Genomic DNA, 18,605 nt, shown 5'->3' on the forward strand with positions numbered 1-18,605 from the left:
TTATGAATTAAAATGATTTTCTTATAAATTTTAAAATACTCTAGACTTCATCTAAAAACTGTTTTTCTAAAAGATTTAAGCCTAATTATCTCTTAATAAAATAAATTAAATCACCCTAAAGGGGCTGTTCACATTGGGCCGGCCATTAAGTCCATGCACATAGCCATGGGCCATGTCGAGAGCATGGTTCTGCATCACTTCCTACAAGCAAAGCAGCTGCTGACCTAGCTTCTACAAAGGGGCATAAAGAAATAAAGAAAGTAAGGGTGGGCGCGGTCCAATTAGGTTCGGTTTGGACATTAAATTGGAAATCAAACTAATAAATTTTAACAATTTGATTCAGTCTGGTTTGATACAAAAATAATTTGTAAACTGAACCAAACCAAATCCTCATAATCGGTCCAGTTTAAGCGGTTTGTGTGTAAAAAAAAAAAAAAAACTTTGAATCAACTAACAGTAATCAAATTTGAAAAAACTTCAAGAAACATTCAAATGTACAATCTACACTAACAAAACAATAAAACATGCAAAAAAAAAATGAAAAAAAAGCCATACCCCAAGAAATTACAATTTCAGGACAAAAAGCTGTAAGAACAGTTCCAAAACGAATTGCAAGTTCTGTTAGGGATCTCGGGATATATAACGCATGGACTGTCCCTGAGGGATTCTTTTGCTGATGTCTGTAACGCTGCAGTAATTAAGTGGCATTTTATGTTCACGAGATCTGTGCTCTTGTTCGATTTCTATGTCATTTTATCTTCCACAAGTATTGTTCCTTTCTCAAACCCATTCTAGAAAACACCAATAACACAATATTAGCTACTTTTTTCTTTATATATACAAAAGAACTGGCAGAAAATATAACAAAAATGCACCTCTTGAAATTGCAAAAATATGAAGCTGCCACAGTAAACAGAGTAAAACCAAGCAACCAATCAATAACAATATTAGTCACCTTTAGCCTTTAATATTAGCTACAGCCTACATTACAAAAGAAGGTATCTTAGACAGTTTTTAACATAATATAATTAGTGTAGATGATTACAACAAGTGAACACCTGGAGAACCGAACCCCATAAAAATGGGAATGTTCCCAACAAAAAAATAGTGATGAGCAATTCCGGTTGCATGGCATTTCTTGTGTTAATGTTCTCAACAGTGAAGAATACTGTCTGAAATTTTCTCATCATATACACTACCCTTTTCTTATTGTGAAAAAAAAAAAAACAAAAAAAAATGGAAAAAGACAAGGATGGTGTGCTTCCACCATCCACTGTACAGGCGAACCACCTAAGTATACATTTTTCACAACCCATATCATCTGGTCGGTATTTGACAGCTCTTCCCACAGGTTGAAAAAGAAAAAAAAAAAGAAATAGTAAACACGAAAACCAGAAGCAAAAGTCCATATGATTAGAAATACCTAACCATCTTAAATCCAAAGCCGTCATTTTAACTCTTGTTACTGGTGCCGAGGCTCTCATAGAACAAGATGTATCCATGATCTGTATTACTCGAATACTCCTGTGCTGACCCAAAGAAAGTTTGCACAGCAGACTCATCAATCATTTCCACATTTTCGTCATCAAAAAATAACCAGTGATTATGGCTTTTCACAAGGCTAACATAGTGTCCATGGTTTGGTCCACTCCCAACATGGACAACAACAGCAAACAGGGAATACTCAGACTCTGCATCTTCAACTGTGTTGCTCAGCTTCAGCTCAAGTGGGAACACAACCCGGTAAGATAGCTTCTTGTAACGGCCAAGCTGCTCAATGTACTTGAACCGCTTCAGATGGATGACCAGGATGTGAGGTGGCTTTTTTATCTTCATCCTCTTCTGCGCTTCTTGCAAACTGAAAACGGTAAAAAGCTTAGCTTGTCAGCTATCAGGCTAGAAAAGGGAATAGTTAATGTATAAAAAAAAATGGAAGTAATCTTCCTTCTCCATAAATATTATCATATACGCAGTACACACATGGCAACCAGCCCCTATCTTTTCAGGAGTTACCAAATGACAAACAAACTGCTTAGATTTATTCTTAAGGAATGGAGGATAGAGGATTCGAGGGTTTATCCTTTTCTTTCTTGAATCCTCTTTAGCATAGTAAAATGTAAAATTTTGCTCAATCAGGTCAATCTTTAAGCAGAAGGGTACTAGTGAGTGACTGCAGCACCACTAACAGCCTAAAGCCATCTACTGCTCATTTTCTATGGTTGAACTCCTGGAATTTCAAAAACACTCTTGAACAATATCTAGATTAGATGCTTAGAGCTTTATGTTAATAAATCTACAACCAGGATAAGCACCAATGGTGCCAATCAATGGAAATAACCATCCACAGTTTATTAGTGAAAACATAAAAATGCAAATCATACATCAATGATGGCAAGTAAATGATAAATAAAATTGAGTGAAGGACATCTACCTGCAGCACTTGTCGCAAAAAAATTTGTCCTCAGCATTCAATGTCTCTGTGGAACTGAAGTTTTTCAAACAGCTTGTTATTGAACTGTTCTGTTCAATATCAAGGCTCAAGTCAAAAAAGGTTTCATCCCTTGCAGTTACTGTCTCACATCGTAAGCACCTCGTTTCATTGGTGAGTATTCCCTGCCAAGAATAGCCATTGAAAATGATAAGATTCTTACTAATGGAAGTAAAGAGAGTGTAATATTTCTGTCATGTATGACAATGTAAAAGGGGAAGGTAACATGGTAATCAATTAATAATCAGTCACAAACATCAGTGATGGTATTGGGGCGTTTTGCCTTTTCTTTTTTATTGTTATTCTTAATAAGAAGAGGTTGGAGAGGCAAAGTTGATTGTTTTGATGAGAAAGAGGAGAGATAAGAGTAAAGCATATGGCCAGTTCAAAGGCTACTGCTAATAGAGAATCTCAGCCAAAATATGTCTTATACAACTGAGCAATCAATTCAACAATGCAACCACAAGGAATCTGCTACGATTATATGATCCAGCAAAGAAAAATCACCTGAAAATTTTTGTGCACCCAGGTAACTAAGGGATCTTTATGAGAACCATTGGCCTGAGCATTCTTCGGACCATTTCCCATCTTTTCAGGAGGTGAAGAAGTTTCTTGGTCACTTTTTGCAGCTTGGGCTTCTTTCTCCAGTATGTCAACAAGTTCGTTTAGCAAAAAATTTAAGAATTCATGAGCATCCTACAAAACCAGAATAAATAAGATAATGCATTTATTCATATAAACATTATATTTGTGTACTAAATCAAAGAGAACTGAAAAATATCTTAACAACAATCCAGGAAAAATGTAAGTAACATTCTGTTCAACTGTTCGACAGAAAGATTTGGCAATGATGCAACAAAGAGGCATGCAACGATATACCAAGAGGGAAAGAGTACGTAAATTTGTGAAACAGCAAAGGGCATTTGCAAACTACATCCACAACCCTTTACAAAGGGAAAACTTCTGAAAAAACCCCAGATGCAAGATTTGGTAATGTTGGTAACATTTACAAACATGCAACAACATTACAACTGTCCTGCACAATGCCAACAATTATGAGCCTTTTTTGTCAAAAACAATTATGAGACTTTAAAATTGTGAGTTGTCAACTATTTCTCTAAATGCAAAATAGTTCAGGTTTTACAAAGAGGTCCAGATACACACAATGATTCACAATCACATTTCAATTAGCACAACCACTTCATATACACACAATGGATCAGAATGCTAAACTACGTACTTCCAACTGCCAAAAGGCAGCCCCACAGTGGATACACTAGTGTTACCCACCTTCAAAAGGCTTGTGCTCAAGCTTTCAATGGATGATGATGATATTATTTCTAATTAAAATAATTAATATTTTTATTTTATAATTTGTCATACAATTATTAATGTTTTAAGTATAAATCTCCAGAAAAGTGATATTCCCCAGGAAAAAATTTGGTAGTTAGAAACTTAGAATGAAAGGCATACCTGGTGCATATAGCTACGGAAAAGCTCATTTTGTTTCTTCAATCTCTGTACGAAACGCTTCGGAGCAATGACGCCCGTTTTCTTTTTCTGTGAACTTATCTGCAACAAAGGAATAATCAACTGTTGATCCCAGCACAATGACCAAAACAATTGTCAAAGGCATATGTTCCATGCCATGAACACCACTAGGAAACTAGCAACACATATTTGGAGAATTTTGTCACACCATATTCAAGAGGCATATTGACAGAGTCTTCTAACCAACATCACATTGGGAGAGTTTTGCAGCACAAATTTCAGAAGGTGTATATACTGTGCTGGCTTAGATCTTCATACTTGTATATGAGGTAAACAAAAATACATTTAATCGACAATATACAGGAAAGCAAAAGCTGTTAGCCCCAGGATGTACATCGTTCTGTATTGGAGAAGCGGGGAAAGATAACTCAGTTCTTTCCCGTAGAAAAGTCATGGCAGAACAGCAGAGGAGAGAGGACCTTACAGTTACACTAACATCCCAGAAAATTGAATGAGGGGAAGGGGTACAAAAATATAGTTTAAAAATAAAATGAAGATCAGCCCTACACCCCTAACATGCCAAGTCACACCTAAGCTGAACAAATTTGGGTACAGGTGCCAGATATATCTAGTATAGTTGTTACCTGTGTAAACAAGTCTGCTAAGCATGTCAAGAGATTTTCTTCTGCATCCCCAATACTCTTGTTGTTGGAATAATATTCTAGCAACTGTTCACGAAATGGTACACAAAAATAAAGTGCCTGCATGAAGAAATAAAAAGGATAAGGCATTTCTTTTTTTTAAAAAAAAAAATAGAGTTTTCATATAAAGTTGTAAACCAATTGTAAAATGGGCATATGTAGCTGGAAATGTTGGCACTAATGTTTCCAGAACACATGGGAATAAAGATAGACATTGGCAAAGATACTGAGGTCAAGTAGATGAACAATGACCAGCACATCAACAGATGACCATATTTAGATTAATTTTTTAAACAGAAATTTAAATTTATATTGATTTATTGATTTAGGCAAGAATGACAGCAACCAATAAAAAACAAAACACAAAGTTTCAAAAATAAGAAAAATAATATGGTTCTAAAGGAAGGTTAATTAATAACACGCACACTTAACAAATATTTTTAGTAGCACACCACCAAGCCACTTATTAGAGGAAAAAAAACTGCAGAAATTCATGTAATGTCCAACAAAAAACCCAATTAGACATTAGATATATTTGACAATAATAAATATATTGTAGGTTAAATGCAAGGCAAGTGCCTGTCCTACACACTCATAACCATATTTGACGAACACTTATTTGTCTTAATATATTACAATCCTGATCAGAAACATAGTAAAGGAACATTTCTCAAATTATAGAGCATAGCTTTAGAAACAGCATTAATGACACCTTCATAAAGACATCGAATTTAATAATTACCGAGGCCATCTTAATTCAATGGAATCTCAATTGTAGCAAACTGATGATATATGAGTGCCTAAAATGATTTTTCACACAGTGCTCAACCATTTCAGACGAAGAAAATAGCAGCCTCTCATTGCCCGATACACTAACATTTCAACAAGTGCACCCGGAACGCAGAAATCAACTTTCAACTAGCAATGCTACAACTATGTCAATCACAAACCAAGAACTTGCTAAACTAGCTAAGCATTCAAGCTAAACAACCACAAACAACACCTAATTCTCCAAGCTGAACTACAATTTCGAATGCAATAAGCTAACTTTCAGCATTACGCAATCAGAAAAAAAAATTCCCAGCTCAAAAATTGCATATACTTCACGTAATTCTCATTGCACCAGAAATTTACATATGGGTATAAAAATCAAAACCCTAATTTCAAAAAATTCGCTAATGAAATGATTGAATTTGATGGATGTTAAGCTAAACCTGCAAGACGCTGTTACAATAGCAAGTATTGCCGAAATTCTCAAGGCCGAAATATCGCTCGCCTTCGGGGAACTGGTCGCCGAGAGCCTTCTCGAGTTTGGAGCCCGCAGCACCCATCAGGACCGAGTCTATACCCAAATTCAAATCGCCGCGGACTCAGATCCTCTTTCGCCGATTCAACTCAACGATTCGCCTGCCATAAACAACTCAGTCGCTCGCTGGCTCGCTCTCTGTGTGTGTGTGTGTGTTTGAAAGTCTTGAGTTTTTGAAAGGAATGAGGGTTGAGTTTTGAGAGTGAAGGTGAGAGAGAGAGAGAGATAGAGAGAGAAGGAGAACGGGACGAAGGCAACGAGAAAATTTTAACGGAATTATTAAATCAATAAATAAATGGAGGTAAAATTGAATTTAATATTAGAAAAGAAATGAAATAAGAATTGGATAAATTAAGCAATATTGACGCTCTACTATTTGCTGCTGGACCTCCACGTCAGCTTATCACGTGTGCCAAACTGTAAAATAGGCAACGTGAGCTGTAATTAAAATTCGAGTTCCAAGCTCCTGCTGCTCAACAATAGCAATCAGAATCAGGCCTACTTATTGGAGTTGGGCCCTACCCACCTTAGCCCAAATGCAAGGCCTCTCTCGCAACGCTGGTGGCCAAAGCCCAGCGGGCTACCTATATAAATAGTGACTTTGATCTGAAATCTGATGTAATTAATAGGAAATGAATTTGGTGATTCAATGTTATAATATGATAACCCATTAAGTTAATGAAATAAATATGAGTTTTAATAGATTTGATCCGATAATAATCTGATTTGATTTTATTACAAATATTTTATATGTATATGTAAAGTAACTTAATTTTATATACATTTTATTACTTAATATGAATAAAATATTTTTGTATCGAATATATCTAATAATCCAAAGGATTAGATATGGATTTAATTATTAAGAATAAATCAAATTATCATATTGGATCGAGTTATTTTTCTCATTAGATTAGATTGGATTGGATTGGATTCAGACTGATACGCTGCATATCGGATCCATATATAGATCTAGTAGCTTGCTTCATGCGTAAGACGCGCTGGATCAATTTGTGTGCGTCACGTCGCAGCGTGTCAGTCCACTCAGCACTCTTTTTCTTTTTCTTTTTTCCTACTTTTTATATTTCTCTAACTTCAGAAATTCACCAAAAATAGCTTGAGACTCCAAATAATTCTCCGAAAAATCTTACGGACTCATCTCACTGAGTACTAATTTTCTATAGCCTCAAAATAGTTAAATCACTTCCATAAAATTATGAAAAATGAAAAATGAAAATGAACATGATAATCACTAAACTCTTGAATTTCCTTTTCCAGAATTCACTTCCACACAGCTACACTCTAGAACCACAATCTTGGCCAAAAAAAAAAACTCTAGAACCACAATCAAAGGTCTAAGTTAGTTAAAACAAAGTTAAGAAAAATTCTACTTTCTTTAAACAAACTTTAAGAACAAGGTTCAAAATCTTAAGTAACAAATTACCATAAGCCCGTAATTCGGGGTACGACACTATCAAGCTAAGGAGGACTGCTATTTCAAGCTTAAAAACTCAGCTGGAAGTTGCTAGATTTTATTTTTTTTAATTTAAATAAATATAAGTATATATATAATATAACATAATTAAAATTAATACTAATAAACACACATAAAAATATAAATAAATAATAATATAAGTAATTAATAAGTAAGTATAAAGACAAGTAATTATTTTAACAAACAAAATTTTTATTTTTCAAAACTCTAGGTTATTACAATCTAACCCCCTTAAAAGAAATTTTGTCCTCAAAATTTAGCATTGATCCAAAAGTTAAAGAAATAGCTCGGGGTATTTCTGGCGTACTTCAGCTTTTAATTCCCATGTCATTTCTTCGGCATTCTTAATCCGCCATAAAACTTTGACTAACGGGATTGTCTTTGTGCGGAGAACTTGTTCTTTACGATCCAATATATGAGTGGGTTTTGTCTCCAATGATAATTGTTCGTCCAATTCCAGTTATCTCTAATCGAGCACATATGTTGGATCCAGCTCGTACTTCCATAACATTTAAACATTTAAACATTGTAAATCCCTAAAAGTTGAGGTGGTAATGTTAATCTGTATGCTACTTCTCCAATTTGCGCATTTCAAAAGGATCGATAAACCTTAGAGCTAACTTTTTTTATTTTCCAAATCTTTTGACTCCACTTCATGGAGAGACTTTCAAAAAAACGTGATTACCAAAATTAAACTTCGACGGTCTTCTTCTTCTTCTTCTTCAGTCTGCATAGCTCTTTTGTCAACCCAGTTATTTACTGTACTAACTCAGGTTCAAGCAATACCGCATCACTGGCTTCAATCCAACATAAAGGTGATCGACATGGTCGTCCATAATTTATCCATTATAGCTCCAATTTGAGTTCCATTTGTGTTTATGTGCTCGTACGCTCAAGCTCTATCCATTTAGATTAGAATCAAATCATAACTCTCAATAAATTTTCTCATTTGTCAATGGCTTACATTCCATATCCTTCAAAGAAATCTCGTCCTTGAGATTTATAAGACCTTAATCACCAAGCAACGACTATTACTATCTAATTCACAAACGATAATGTAGTCACTTCTATCATCTTCAAATAATAAAATTCATGACTTCAAGTAATACTTCAACCATCGAGATCAGATTGAGATTTCACACCTTATTGTCTCTCAATTGAATACACAAAATAGATCACCAATATATTATATCCAACTTAACCTTCACACTCCATAATTCAAATATATAAAAAAGAACTCAAACAACATATACACTTACATCTCGTTTCTTCTAATCTAATTGGAGTTACTCAGCAACTGATCAAGAAATCGGTGATACCCAATAGCTACAATCTCAACTTATCGGTTGACACAATTCATCTTAATTTTTAACTACAATCTCAAAGTGCATTAGATTCTCTATGACAATCATTCCTACATTCTAAGCACATCTACATACCTCATAAAACTTAAGAAATACTTAGCTTTGCTTCACATGATCATAAAATTACCTCAAATTAATTCTCCATAGTAATTCAGTATCACAAACTTAAGGAGAAAAATAATCCTCAAGATTTATAACAGATTTAATCACTTCAATATTCAATCTACTCTTCACGACTAAAGGGAGATTCATCATGCCATGTACTCACTACGTCAAATCATCAATCTCACTTTCGTTATGCTTCGAAGAGCTTAAAAGATCTATGAGCTCGCAAGAGTTCTTTTAACTTAATATTCCCAACATCTAAATCTCCTAGGAATTGAATATCTCTGTCATGATCTCCTTTTTATCTTGTCCAATCTATCTCTTGTAATAGTCACAATGATAACACTTATAAATTATCAAATTCTATCTAGATCCAAAATTCTCTCAACCCATTATTAAGATATAAATTCACCTCAGTATATTACTCATTTCATCAACTTTCATACACAATTATTTCCGACGAGTAGCTCGCCCTCCTCGTCGTGTCGTACCGTCATGGATATTAGAGCACCATAATTTCAAACGAGAAGCTCCACCTCCTTACAGTGACCTACCTTCACCGACGACGCAAATGTTGCAGCGTATTTTCCATTCGCAGAGACCCTATGCGTCTAATTTGGTAACCTAAATTTGGCTATGTTTCCATAATTTCTACATTTATGTTCATTCACGATTTTTTATTTGTGTAATTAATCTTAATTTAGAAGACCTTATTACTCTAATTTCTACACATTTCCCTTAGAAATTGACATTATTTCATGCAAATTCACAATTTTTTCCAAATCAACTCTTTTATTTTATGATTTAAGTATAATTTATATAATGAAGGCTTGCTGAGACACATCAGAAAAAGTGTACAAATAAAGAGCTTGCGAAGATTGACATCGTTAAGATTTGGTAGGGTTTTAATCTTTGTCTTTTGCTTCAGCGGTAAATTTTCAGTCTTTATTAAGTTAATGCATGTATTCATATTTCCATAGGTTCTTACAGCGAAGAGATATTGAATCTTTATAATATTCTTGAAATGATAGAGTTTGTGACTCCTGTGCTCTCTGGCATACTCATGCGTAAGTAATCACTTTTAGTCTCCCTCTGTATTAATTTTGTTAATGTTTTCTTGAATGGCTCGGGTTTATTGATTTTGCTTTCTTGCAGTTGGATCAATCATTGTCTACCTACGAAAAGTTGACCTCATATAGGGTAACCTTCTTCCAATCCTTTCAATTTTTCTGCTTAAATTTAGAACTTATGTTAGAGAATCGAGTTATGTAACGTAGTCTATATCCTAGAATGCCCATAGAATATACAATAAAAAACCTTACAAAACAATCAGTTGAATCATTTAACTCTAAAGCACAGTGTGTGCTTGGATTTGTAGTCTTCACAGCTTCAGAATTAATTTTAGAAAAGATGCCTCATCATCACCATTTGCATCGCTTTACATTTTCATGCATTCTCATATGTGATATCCAAATCATAATTTAGCTTAACTTGCTTCATATTAATATCAATAAGTCTCAATGCTGGCTTTTGATGAAGCTCATCTTTCGCAATCATTTCACTTTTTTGCTCAAGAAGAACACCAGAGCATGTATGTTCATTATTCGATTAATTGAATCTCAACCCCTCAAACTTTTTGTTTTCAAGCCTGTAACCCATTGCCTTTTTTATTGCTAGGTTAAGCGCCCAAATTAAAAGATTTCAGCCACATAGGATTGAAATATACCTAGGAGAGTTCTCTTATAATTACAAAGGGTGCCCTTATATTTATTAAGAGGTAAATTAAATTTAATTCCTAAATGTAAGGGATTAATTAGGTTGACTCCCATAATTGAAGGCAATCAATCTAATCATAATTAATTCAATACACCCTTTCAAATTTGACAAAAAATATCATCCCAATTAATTTCAAATTAAAAAAATAATAATGAAAAAAAAAATGAATATAATGATGAATACAAGAAAAAAAAATCTATTTATAAGTAAATAAATACATTTCCAAAAAAAAAACATGAAAAAGAAACTCACCATAGATGACACTGAAAAACAAGCCATATGTACATAAAGGAAAAAAAATTAGTAAATATATAAATAAGATATAATAGGTGCATAAAAGCAAAGAAGAAGTATGTATCATAAATAGGTATGTTATATAAAACATAAAAAAACTATGTAGATACATAAAATCGGTGTAGGTACATTATACAAACACATAAAAACTATTAAAGCACATAAAACCATTGTAGGTTCATTATATAAACACCAAAAAAAGTAGGTACGTACACTACTTAAACACAAAAAAGTAGATATATTATATAAAAACACAAAAAATAGTAGGTACATTATTTTTGTTAAATCAAGTAATGAATACACTATTTTTATTACATCACTCAAGATGAAATTGTTTTTGTTAAATCATGTAATCAAGTAATCAATATATTAAAAAAATGCAATAAGAAACAAAATGCACAAACCCAACAAAGAAAAAAGTACAAACCTTGGGAATAATATGTTGGACGACTAGAGATTGCTAAGCTTGAAGTAGGAGAAGAAGACTAGTCAAGCATGAAAGAATGGTCGTGGGAAGGATGAAGGGAGGGATGAATGGATGACAAGATTCTTCTACTGTCTTGGATTAGCAATTATAAACCTTGTCCGCAACTCCGCATAGAGAGAGGGAGAATCCTCTACTCAAGAGTTTTCACTAATTTTTTAATTTTTTTTTTTTCAAATTGATACTAGCAATAGATTCAAATCAAAATAAAAGCAGAAATAAGTGTTATTACTAATTATAAAACGTCAACTATGTATAAGGGTAGTTTAGGAAGCCTATAATTAATTACAATTTTTGGATAAGGCTTACTCATTAAATCTTAATATGGAAATTTGATTAGTTGGCAACTAGTCAAAGGGTAAATCCAACAAAACAATATAATCTATATTTTTATTAGAAAAAAATATATGTGAAGGAGTTCAGCCTAATTGACTATTCATTATTCAAAGTACAAATATAGAAGAAACTTTTCCTTTACATAAAGTGGCATTAACACACCATTTACAATCGTGTGAATTCTTCTTAAAGCATTCAGGTATAATACATGCAATTTTGTCATTCTTAGAAATTTGAATCGCAACTTAATAGTATATTTCACAATTTCAAATGAAATTCATTTACACCACGTACCCTCAAATTTTTGTTGAACATGATTAATATAACCTTTTCACTTTGTGAATATATAATTTTTACATTCAGAAGTTCCAAAATCACGTAAATACTGATTTGGCTCAATCAAACTATCAAAATCTTCAGACGATGAACAACTTGCAGCTCTCTTATTTTTAGAAGATGAATGACTAGCACTTTTATCTTTAGATGATGAACTATGAGCAAGGTTAAAAATATTGAAAATTTCTTAAATATCGGTTCTCAAATTTATGGATATATCGATATTGAAAAATATCGGTGTAAGTCAATGAAAACATATAATTTTTTAATGAAACTCTAAAAAATTATTGAATCAATCGTTAATTCATGTATTAAACAAATAAATTTCATAATCTACTATATGTATGATAAGGAAGTGGATCCTCTACCAATTTTTCCTCTGCTAGACTATACAAGACTTTTAATCTAGACCATTCAAGAGAATCTAAAGATTAGGATTGTACCATCTATTTAATAATTTTAATTAATAAACCATTTTTATATTTATCAATCACCATTTTAACGTTTATCAAAAAGAAAAATAAAACACTTGATCTTTAATGATAGATCTGTCATTGTCTTCTCCTAGACATTTACTCTTTTTTCTTTCTTCAGCCATAGATTTGCCATTCCTTCTCCCTCCTCCATCGTCACCCACAACCTTTTTCTTCCCTACTCTTCCATCCTCCCAAGTGGCTAAATTAACTAATGCTTTCCATGTTTTTTTTATAGAAGTGCTATTGTGAACCGGGAGTGCGTCCAACGATGTTGTTCGTGGAGACGCACTGAAGTTGGAGGAGAGAGGAGGGACGTTAGAGCAGCAACAACCATGGCACTTTGAAGAACACGCAACAGAGTAACAAATACACAAGAGACAAGAAAGGGACCCAAAGTTCCAAGAGCTTGCAGACTTTGCCGACATATCCGCGATATATCTTACATGCCATATAAATATCGACAACTGAAAAAGCCGATATCTCGACTGATATTTCGTCGATATTGGCGATATTTTCATCCTTGACTATGAGCACTTTAAGAAACACAATCAACAAGAATACCATGCACCATACTTCACCAGTATATCAATGAATGAAAGTTTGAACAATTGAATAGAAGCTAACATCAAATGAATGAACATCCATATTGCATTCCAATTTGCAACAATCAAAATCCGATAAAGAGTAAAATAAGCTAAATTCCACTGCTCTCAAATGGCTGAATTTCTTAATTATTTCATTACAAATATACATAACATCATGAAGCAATAAGAGAAAATTTGAGTGACCATCACAAGTAACTCTTGAAATCACACCAGTATCCATTAATCTACAAAATAGAAAAAGAGCAAAAAAAGAATAAATACTAACTAACAAAATAAATTAAATTGTAATTGTGAAAACATAACAATATCTTAAACCTAAATCAATCACTAAAACTAAAAATCTAAAACTAAAATTGAAAATGAAAACAATCACCAATATTGAAAATGATAAATAAAACTAAAACCTAAATGAATCACTAAAAATATCAATCGAAATGTAAAAGTTAAAAAACAAAAAGGATAACTGAAATCCAAATTCATAACTAAAGCTGAAATTGAAAAGAAAAATCTTCAAATATTCACAAAAATCAAATTGTAACTAAATTTCAACAGAGAAATCTTCAAATATTCACAATAACTAAATTGTAACTAATTAAATTTGAACACGAAATTAAATCTTCAATTATTCACAATAATCAAATTGTAACTAAATTCGAACAGAAAATTGTAAATAGAAAATAAAATCATACCGAAAAATTGAACATAAAATGAAATTGTAACTAAAGCCACAATATTCGAACTGAAAAATTAAACAGACACATATTGAAACACGCAGATCAAAACCTCTAGATCAAAACCTCGAAGAATTGTTACCTCCTGATAAAAAAACAACAAAGAAAAACTTAAAGCTAAGAGAGAAAAAATTCACAATGAAGAATTCGAAGATCGCAAGCTCTCTAGATCAAAACCACGAAGATTCAATACCAATTCACAAATAAAAATGAAAAACCGAAATCAAAACCTCACAATCACCAATTCCAAGATTGCAAGCTCGAGATCGGAGTGCCAAAATCAAAATCTCTAGCCTCCGATCAACAATTTGAAGATCGGAAGATCAATAATTCAAATCCCTAGATTAGAAGCATAAACTGAGCTCAAACAAACTTGATCTCATACAAAAAAAAAAGATATGAAATAAACGGAATAATAAATACATACTTCCAAAACCAAGAAAGGGCACAACTGGTATTTGGAAAGCTAAAAGTCAACATGCACTCAACCTTTGTTGACTTAGGGAGTTTAGGCAAAAATTTAACTGAAAAGAGGGGATTATGAATTAACTATAGTAATGATAGGAGGATATGCATTAATTAAAGTAGAAATAAGGGGTAATAAATATTAACAATAAAAATATTAGAATGGTAAGGATCTAATTGAAAGGGCAGCTAGATTATCAGGACAAAATTAGATATTTTCCATTTTTGATTATGAGGAGGGAAATTTAAACTTGAGACTAGAATTAGTGAATTACTATTAGACGAATAACTAATTGGTAATTCATTAATAATTGATATTGATAAAAAAGGGTTATACACTTATACTTTAATAAAATAGAATAATTTAGTTAATTAAAGACTTAAAGTAACAAAACAATGTTTACCATGAGAAAAAAAAAAAAAAGATAGGGGCTTGGGGAACGAGGAAAAGCCTTATCAGTTATCTACATCCCAAACACAATAGCAGCGAACACACACATACACACAGAGACAAAGAGAAGCTGAAAAACGATGTTGGGCGCAATCTCCATAGCTTCACCTTCAACGGTTGCATTACCCCCGAAGCTGCTCTCGCCAGTTCCCAAGTCCTCCTTCAATGGCCTGACACTCCAACGCGTGAGCTTTGTTGGCGTTCGCCTTCCGACGGCGTCGTTTCGGAAGCCTTGCTCGTCTTCTTCTTCTTCGGTGGTGATGATGGCCAAGAGAGAGGAAGAGATGAAGGAAATCAGAACCAAAACCACCGAAGAAATCAACGAGGAGGTGGTTGACCTCAAAGGAGAGCTCTTCATGCTTCGCCTCCAGAAATCGGCTCGCAACGAGTTCACCTCCAGCGAGTTCCGTCGCATGCGCAAAAGAGTAATTGTTATTTTTTAATTTATTCTCATAAATTTGAATGCAATTGTGAAAATGTGGGCTTTATTTTTCTTAATTTAGCTGAGAAAGAAAACCCAAGTTTTGTAAGAGAGAAAAAATGGGAATGGAAATGAAAATTTTCTGATTTTTCACCCCACTTAGCTGAAAAGGATTTGCAATACACAATAAAGTGCCTGTTAACTTTGTAAGCCTTGTGGTAGTAAACTGAAGGAGCTTATGAATTTGATAGGATAAAGCCATAAAGTTAGTGTATGATGTTAAACTGAGGCTGTTAGGAATACTTAGTGGTGCCTATCAGTACCTGTAGTTGGCCCCAGATAGATGGGTTAAGATCATGGGGTTTTTCTTCTACTTTTCACATCTCTTTGTGTGTGTGTGTGTGTGTTTCTTCAAAATCTTGTAGTACAGAATTCTTCAAAAGTGTCTCACTAAACTGTACTGTCTCAAAAGTCACCACAAATTTGTGAATTCATTAAGTCTATCACTTAAAAATGTTTTCCTTTTTACTGAAAGTTCTAATTTTGGAGGGGGAGATGAATGGGGCTGGGGATTATATCAAGAAACAAAGTGCACCCTGACTGCTCAATGTTGTTTAAATCTTGGTCTCCTGCACTTGAGTTTTGATGTTTGACAGTATTTTCAAGTTATAGATGTCATCTTATTTCAGATTGTTAGTTTATGAACCTTCAATTGATTGTTCTCTGTGCAAATGTGAGTTTTTGCGGTTGTTGCGGAGGCTTCACTTATTAATGTTTCATTTCACCTACTTATGTGAAGTTTGTTTTGAATCATAGGTTGCTCGCTTGCTTACTGTGAAACGAGAAAGAGAGATTGAGGAAGGAATTGGTAAGAGGTTGTCAAGAAAGTTCGATCGACAATGGAAGAAAAGCATTGTTGTCAGACCACCACCATCCTTGAAGAAGTTGCAAGAGGAAGAAGCAGCTGCCGAAGCTGCAGAAGCCGCGAAATCTGCTTGAGCCATATGTAGTCAGCAAATGCTATGTAGTCTGCCTTTTCAGATTAGAAATATGTGATTTTCTTGGTTTAAATCATTGCTCAATTTCTCCTCCAGACGATTTGTGTATAATGATCTGCTGTTGTAGGTAGGTTAATGTGGTGCTTTTCTTCCTCTGAAGTCCACTTGATATCTTATTTTCTCAACTTATTTTCAATCGCTAGAATGTTGAATCATATTGTGAAAGCATGGGTTGGTCATAGTTTTCCATGAAAAATGAATACACTTATACACACAGTTATATTAAATACTTTCTGCAGAAGTATGCCAATGTGGCTGACTGAAAGAGATAAGGAAATTGTAGTTTACATGGAATTTCAGATATGTTTCTGCAGAAGGCGTGGAATTATTATATGCAGCATTGCATATAAAAAGTGCAAGTTTGAACTGTCAATTTGATTGTAGGTTCAAACTTTGTGTTCAACTCATAGTGCTGATTGAGTGTTCCAACTTGATGCAAAGTAACTAAACAAAGAAAAGAAGGAGGTGAATTTCTCGTAACTATATAGTGTTAGTACCATTTTAACCAAATTCAAGGTTTGACAGGAAATCTAATTCTCGAACAGTACTTGAGTTCTCATTAAGAAGTGCTTGAATTCCACAATTGAGTAGTGTTCGAACCCTGTTGATGGGGATTCAACTATTCGAGCCCTCCTTAATGAGATTGAGAGCTAATGACTACTTACTCAGTCTAAATCAAGGAATAAAATTTCGAAATTTTCGGCGAAATTTCGCCGAAAATTTCGTTTTTTAGAGGTAAGGAAATTTTAACAAGTATTTGTCCAAATTTCGTGAAGATTTCGCCGAAATTTTCGAAATTTCGGAAATTTCGCCGAAATTTTCCGAAATTTGTCGAAATTTCGCTCATCACTTCTCTATCCGTCGATCTTCTCCTTCTCTGTCCAAAGTCCAAACCCAGCAACACTCTAAAAAATCATTCAAACCCAGCCAAAATAAACCCAGCAAACCTGTAAAAAACAGTCCAAAAACAACCAAAATAAACTCAGCCAACGGGGAGGGAGGGAGAAGAGATCGGGAAGGAGAGGAAGAAGAGGAGAAGGATGAAGGAGGAAAAAGAAAGAGATGCGCGCGACTGGGCTGAGAGAGAGAAATGAGAGGGAAGAAGAGAGATGGGCTGGGACTAGTAGAGAGAGAAGAGTGTCCCAGCAGACGTAGAAAAGGGGGAAGAAAAGTCACAAGAAAGGAAAGAAAGTGAAGGAAAGAAAAAGAAAAGAAAGGAAGGAAAAAAAGAAAAGAGAAAAAAAAAAAGAAAAAGATAAAGTTAGACACTTAGACTTAGACTTAGTACCCTTCAGATGCCAAAAGTTGGTGGGTACGTGTTAATCTACTAGAGGTGATATTGGTGGGTGTTGATCTTTAGTAGTTTGGCCAGCACATAGATTATGAACTTATGGGCTTATGGCCATATTTGGTCACAACTAGGGGTCGTCAATGGGCCGGGCCGGGCTGGCCCAGGCCCAATCTTTCGGGCTCGGGCCGGGCTCGGGCTTGAAGTACAAGAGCCCAACAAAACTTTCGGGCCGGGCCGGGCTGGGCTTGGGCCTGAATACACAAATCCGAAGCCCACCCATCGGGCTTGAGACTAACGGGTTTTAGAGCCGGGCCGGACTAGGCCCGAACGGGCAGCCCAATAAGCCCGAACGGGCAGCCCAAATTAGGCTTTTTTGGCTTCTCAAATTGCTTAATTTATTGCCTAATTTATGTCTATTATAACTATAAAACTTAGCAGATGACTAATTCATTGGTTTTAACTTGCCAAAATTTTGCAATGTCAGCTCCCAAAGTCACAATTTAACAAGTTAACAACATATAATTTAATTATAAATAGAGGGGGAAATGCATCACTATAGAATGTGTACATCCCAACTAGGTTGGCACCTACACAACCTATCTATCATTTGCATTTCACATGTACATCCCAACTAGGTTGGCACATACACAACCCTCAAAACTGAAATGTATTGATTTAATTATACTAAAAGTAACAATATGCAGTTATGAGTTATGGTGCTTAACTCCTTATGGAGTTTACAAATTACAAACCAATAGTGAAACTGAAAAAATAAAATCAGTTAATCAGGTGGCTGATTCAGCAGGGGAAGGGGTCTCTTCTTCAACAAATTCAGGTCTTGATAGCTTGATATTCATTAGATCCTCTGCCCAATCCTCCTCTTGAGCAGCCTCTTGCATTCTTGCCTCAGCTAAGCGCCAATCTTTGACGC

The 18,605-nt window shown here is 34.2% G+C and overlaps 2 protein-coding genes across 2 annotated transcripts; one reads left to right on the forward strand and one right to left on the reverse strand.

Annotated features, from left to right (window-relative positions):
* Nucleotides 1-1,108: 1,108 nt before the first annotated feature.
* On the reverse strand, nucleotides 1,109-6,223 carry UBP3 (ubiquitin-specific protease 3). Its single transcript, XM_086243897.1, has 6 exons — nucleotides 5,895-6,223; nucleotides 4,624-4,740; nucleotides 3,962-4,060; nucleotides 2,996-3,184; nucleotides 2,432-2,613; nucleotides 1,109-1,858 (listed from the first exon to the last, which is right to left on the reverse strand). The coding sequence occupies exons 1-6, from the start codon at nucleotides 6,009-6,011 to the stop codon at nucleotides 1,453-1,455; spliced, it is 1,110 nt and encodes a 369-aa protein (XP_086100023.1). The 5' UTR covers nucleotides 6,012-6,223; the 3' UTR covers nucleotides 1,109-1,452.
* An 8,698-nt stretch (nucleotides 6,224-14,921) lies between these two features.
* Nucleotides 14,922-16,606, forward strand: LOC147284063 (Ribosomal L29 family protein). The gene is made up of 2 exons (XM_086244469.1): nucleotides 14,922-15,329; nucleotides 16,142-16,606. The coding sequence occupies exons 1-2, from the start codon at nucleotides 14,985-14,987 to the stop codon at nucleotides 16,322-16,324; spliced, it is 528 nt and encodes a 175-aa protein (XP_086100595.1). The 5' UTR covers nucleotides 14,922-14,984; the 3' UTR covers nucleotides 16,325-16,606.
* The last annotated feature ends 1,999 nt before the right edge of the window (nucleotides 16,607-18,605 follow it).

This window comes from Dryas octopetala, chromosome 5, assembly GCF_963921425.1.
Source record: "Dryas octopetala chromosome 5, drDryOcto1.1, whole genome shotgun sequence".
Classification (NCBI taxonomy): Eukaryota; Viridiplantae; Streptophyta; class Magnoliopsida; order Rosales; family Rosaceae; genus Dryas; species Dryas octopetala.

Coding starts and splice junctions, on each gene's coding strand:
- UBP3 (XM_086243897.1), bottom strand. CDS start 6,011: ATGGGTGCTGCGGGCTCCAAACTCGAGAAGGCTCTCGGCGACCAGTTC. Junction 4,061..4,623: donor TAGCAGACTTGTTTACACAG/GTAACAACTATA, acceptor CCTTTGTTGCAG/ATAAGTTCACAGAAAAAGAA. Junction 2,614..2,995: donor GGGTGCACAAAAATTTTCAG/GTGATTTTTCTT, acceptor TATTCTTGGCAG/GGAATACTCACCAATGAAAC.
- LOC147284063 (XM_086244469.1), top strand. CDS start 14,985: ATGTTGGGCGCAATCTCCATAGCTTCACCTTCAACGGTTGCATTACCC. Junction 15,330..16,141: donor TCCGTCGCATGCGCAAAAGA/GTAATTGTTATT, acceptor TTTGAATCATAG/GTTGCTCGCTTGCTTACTGT.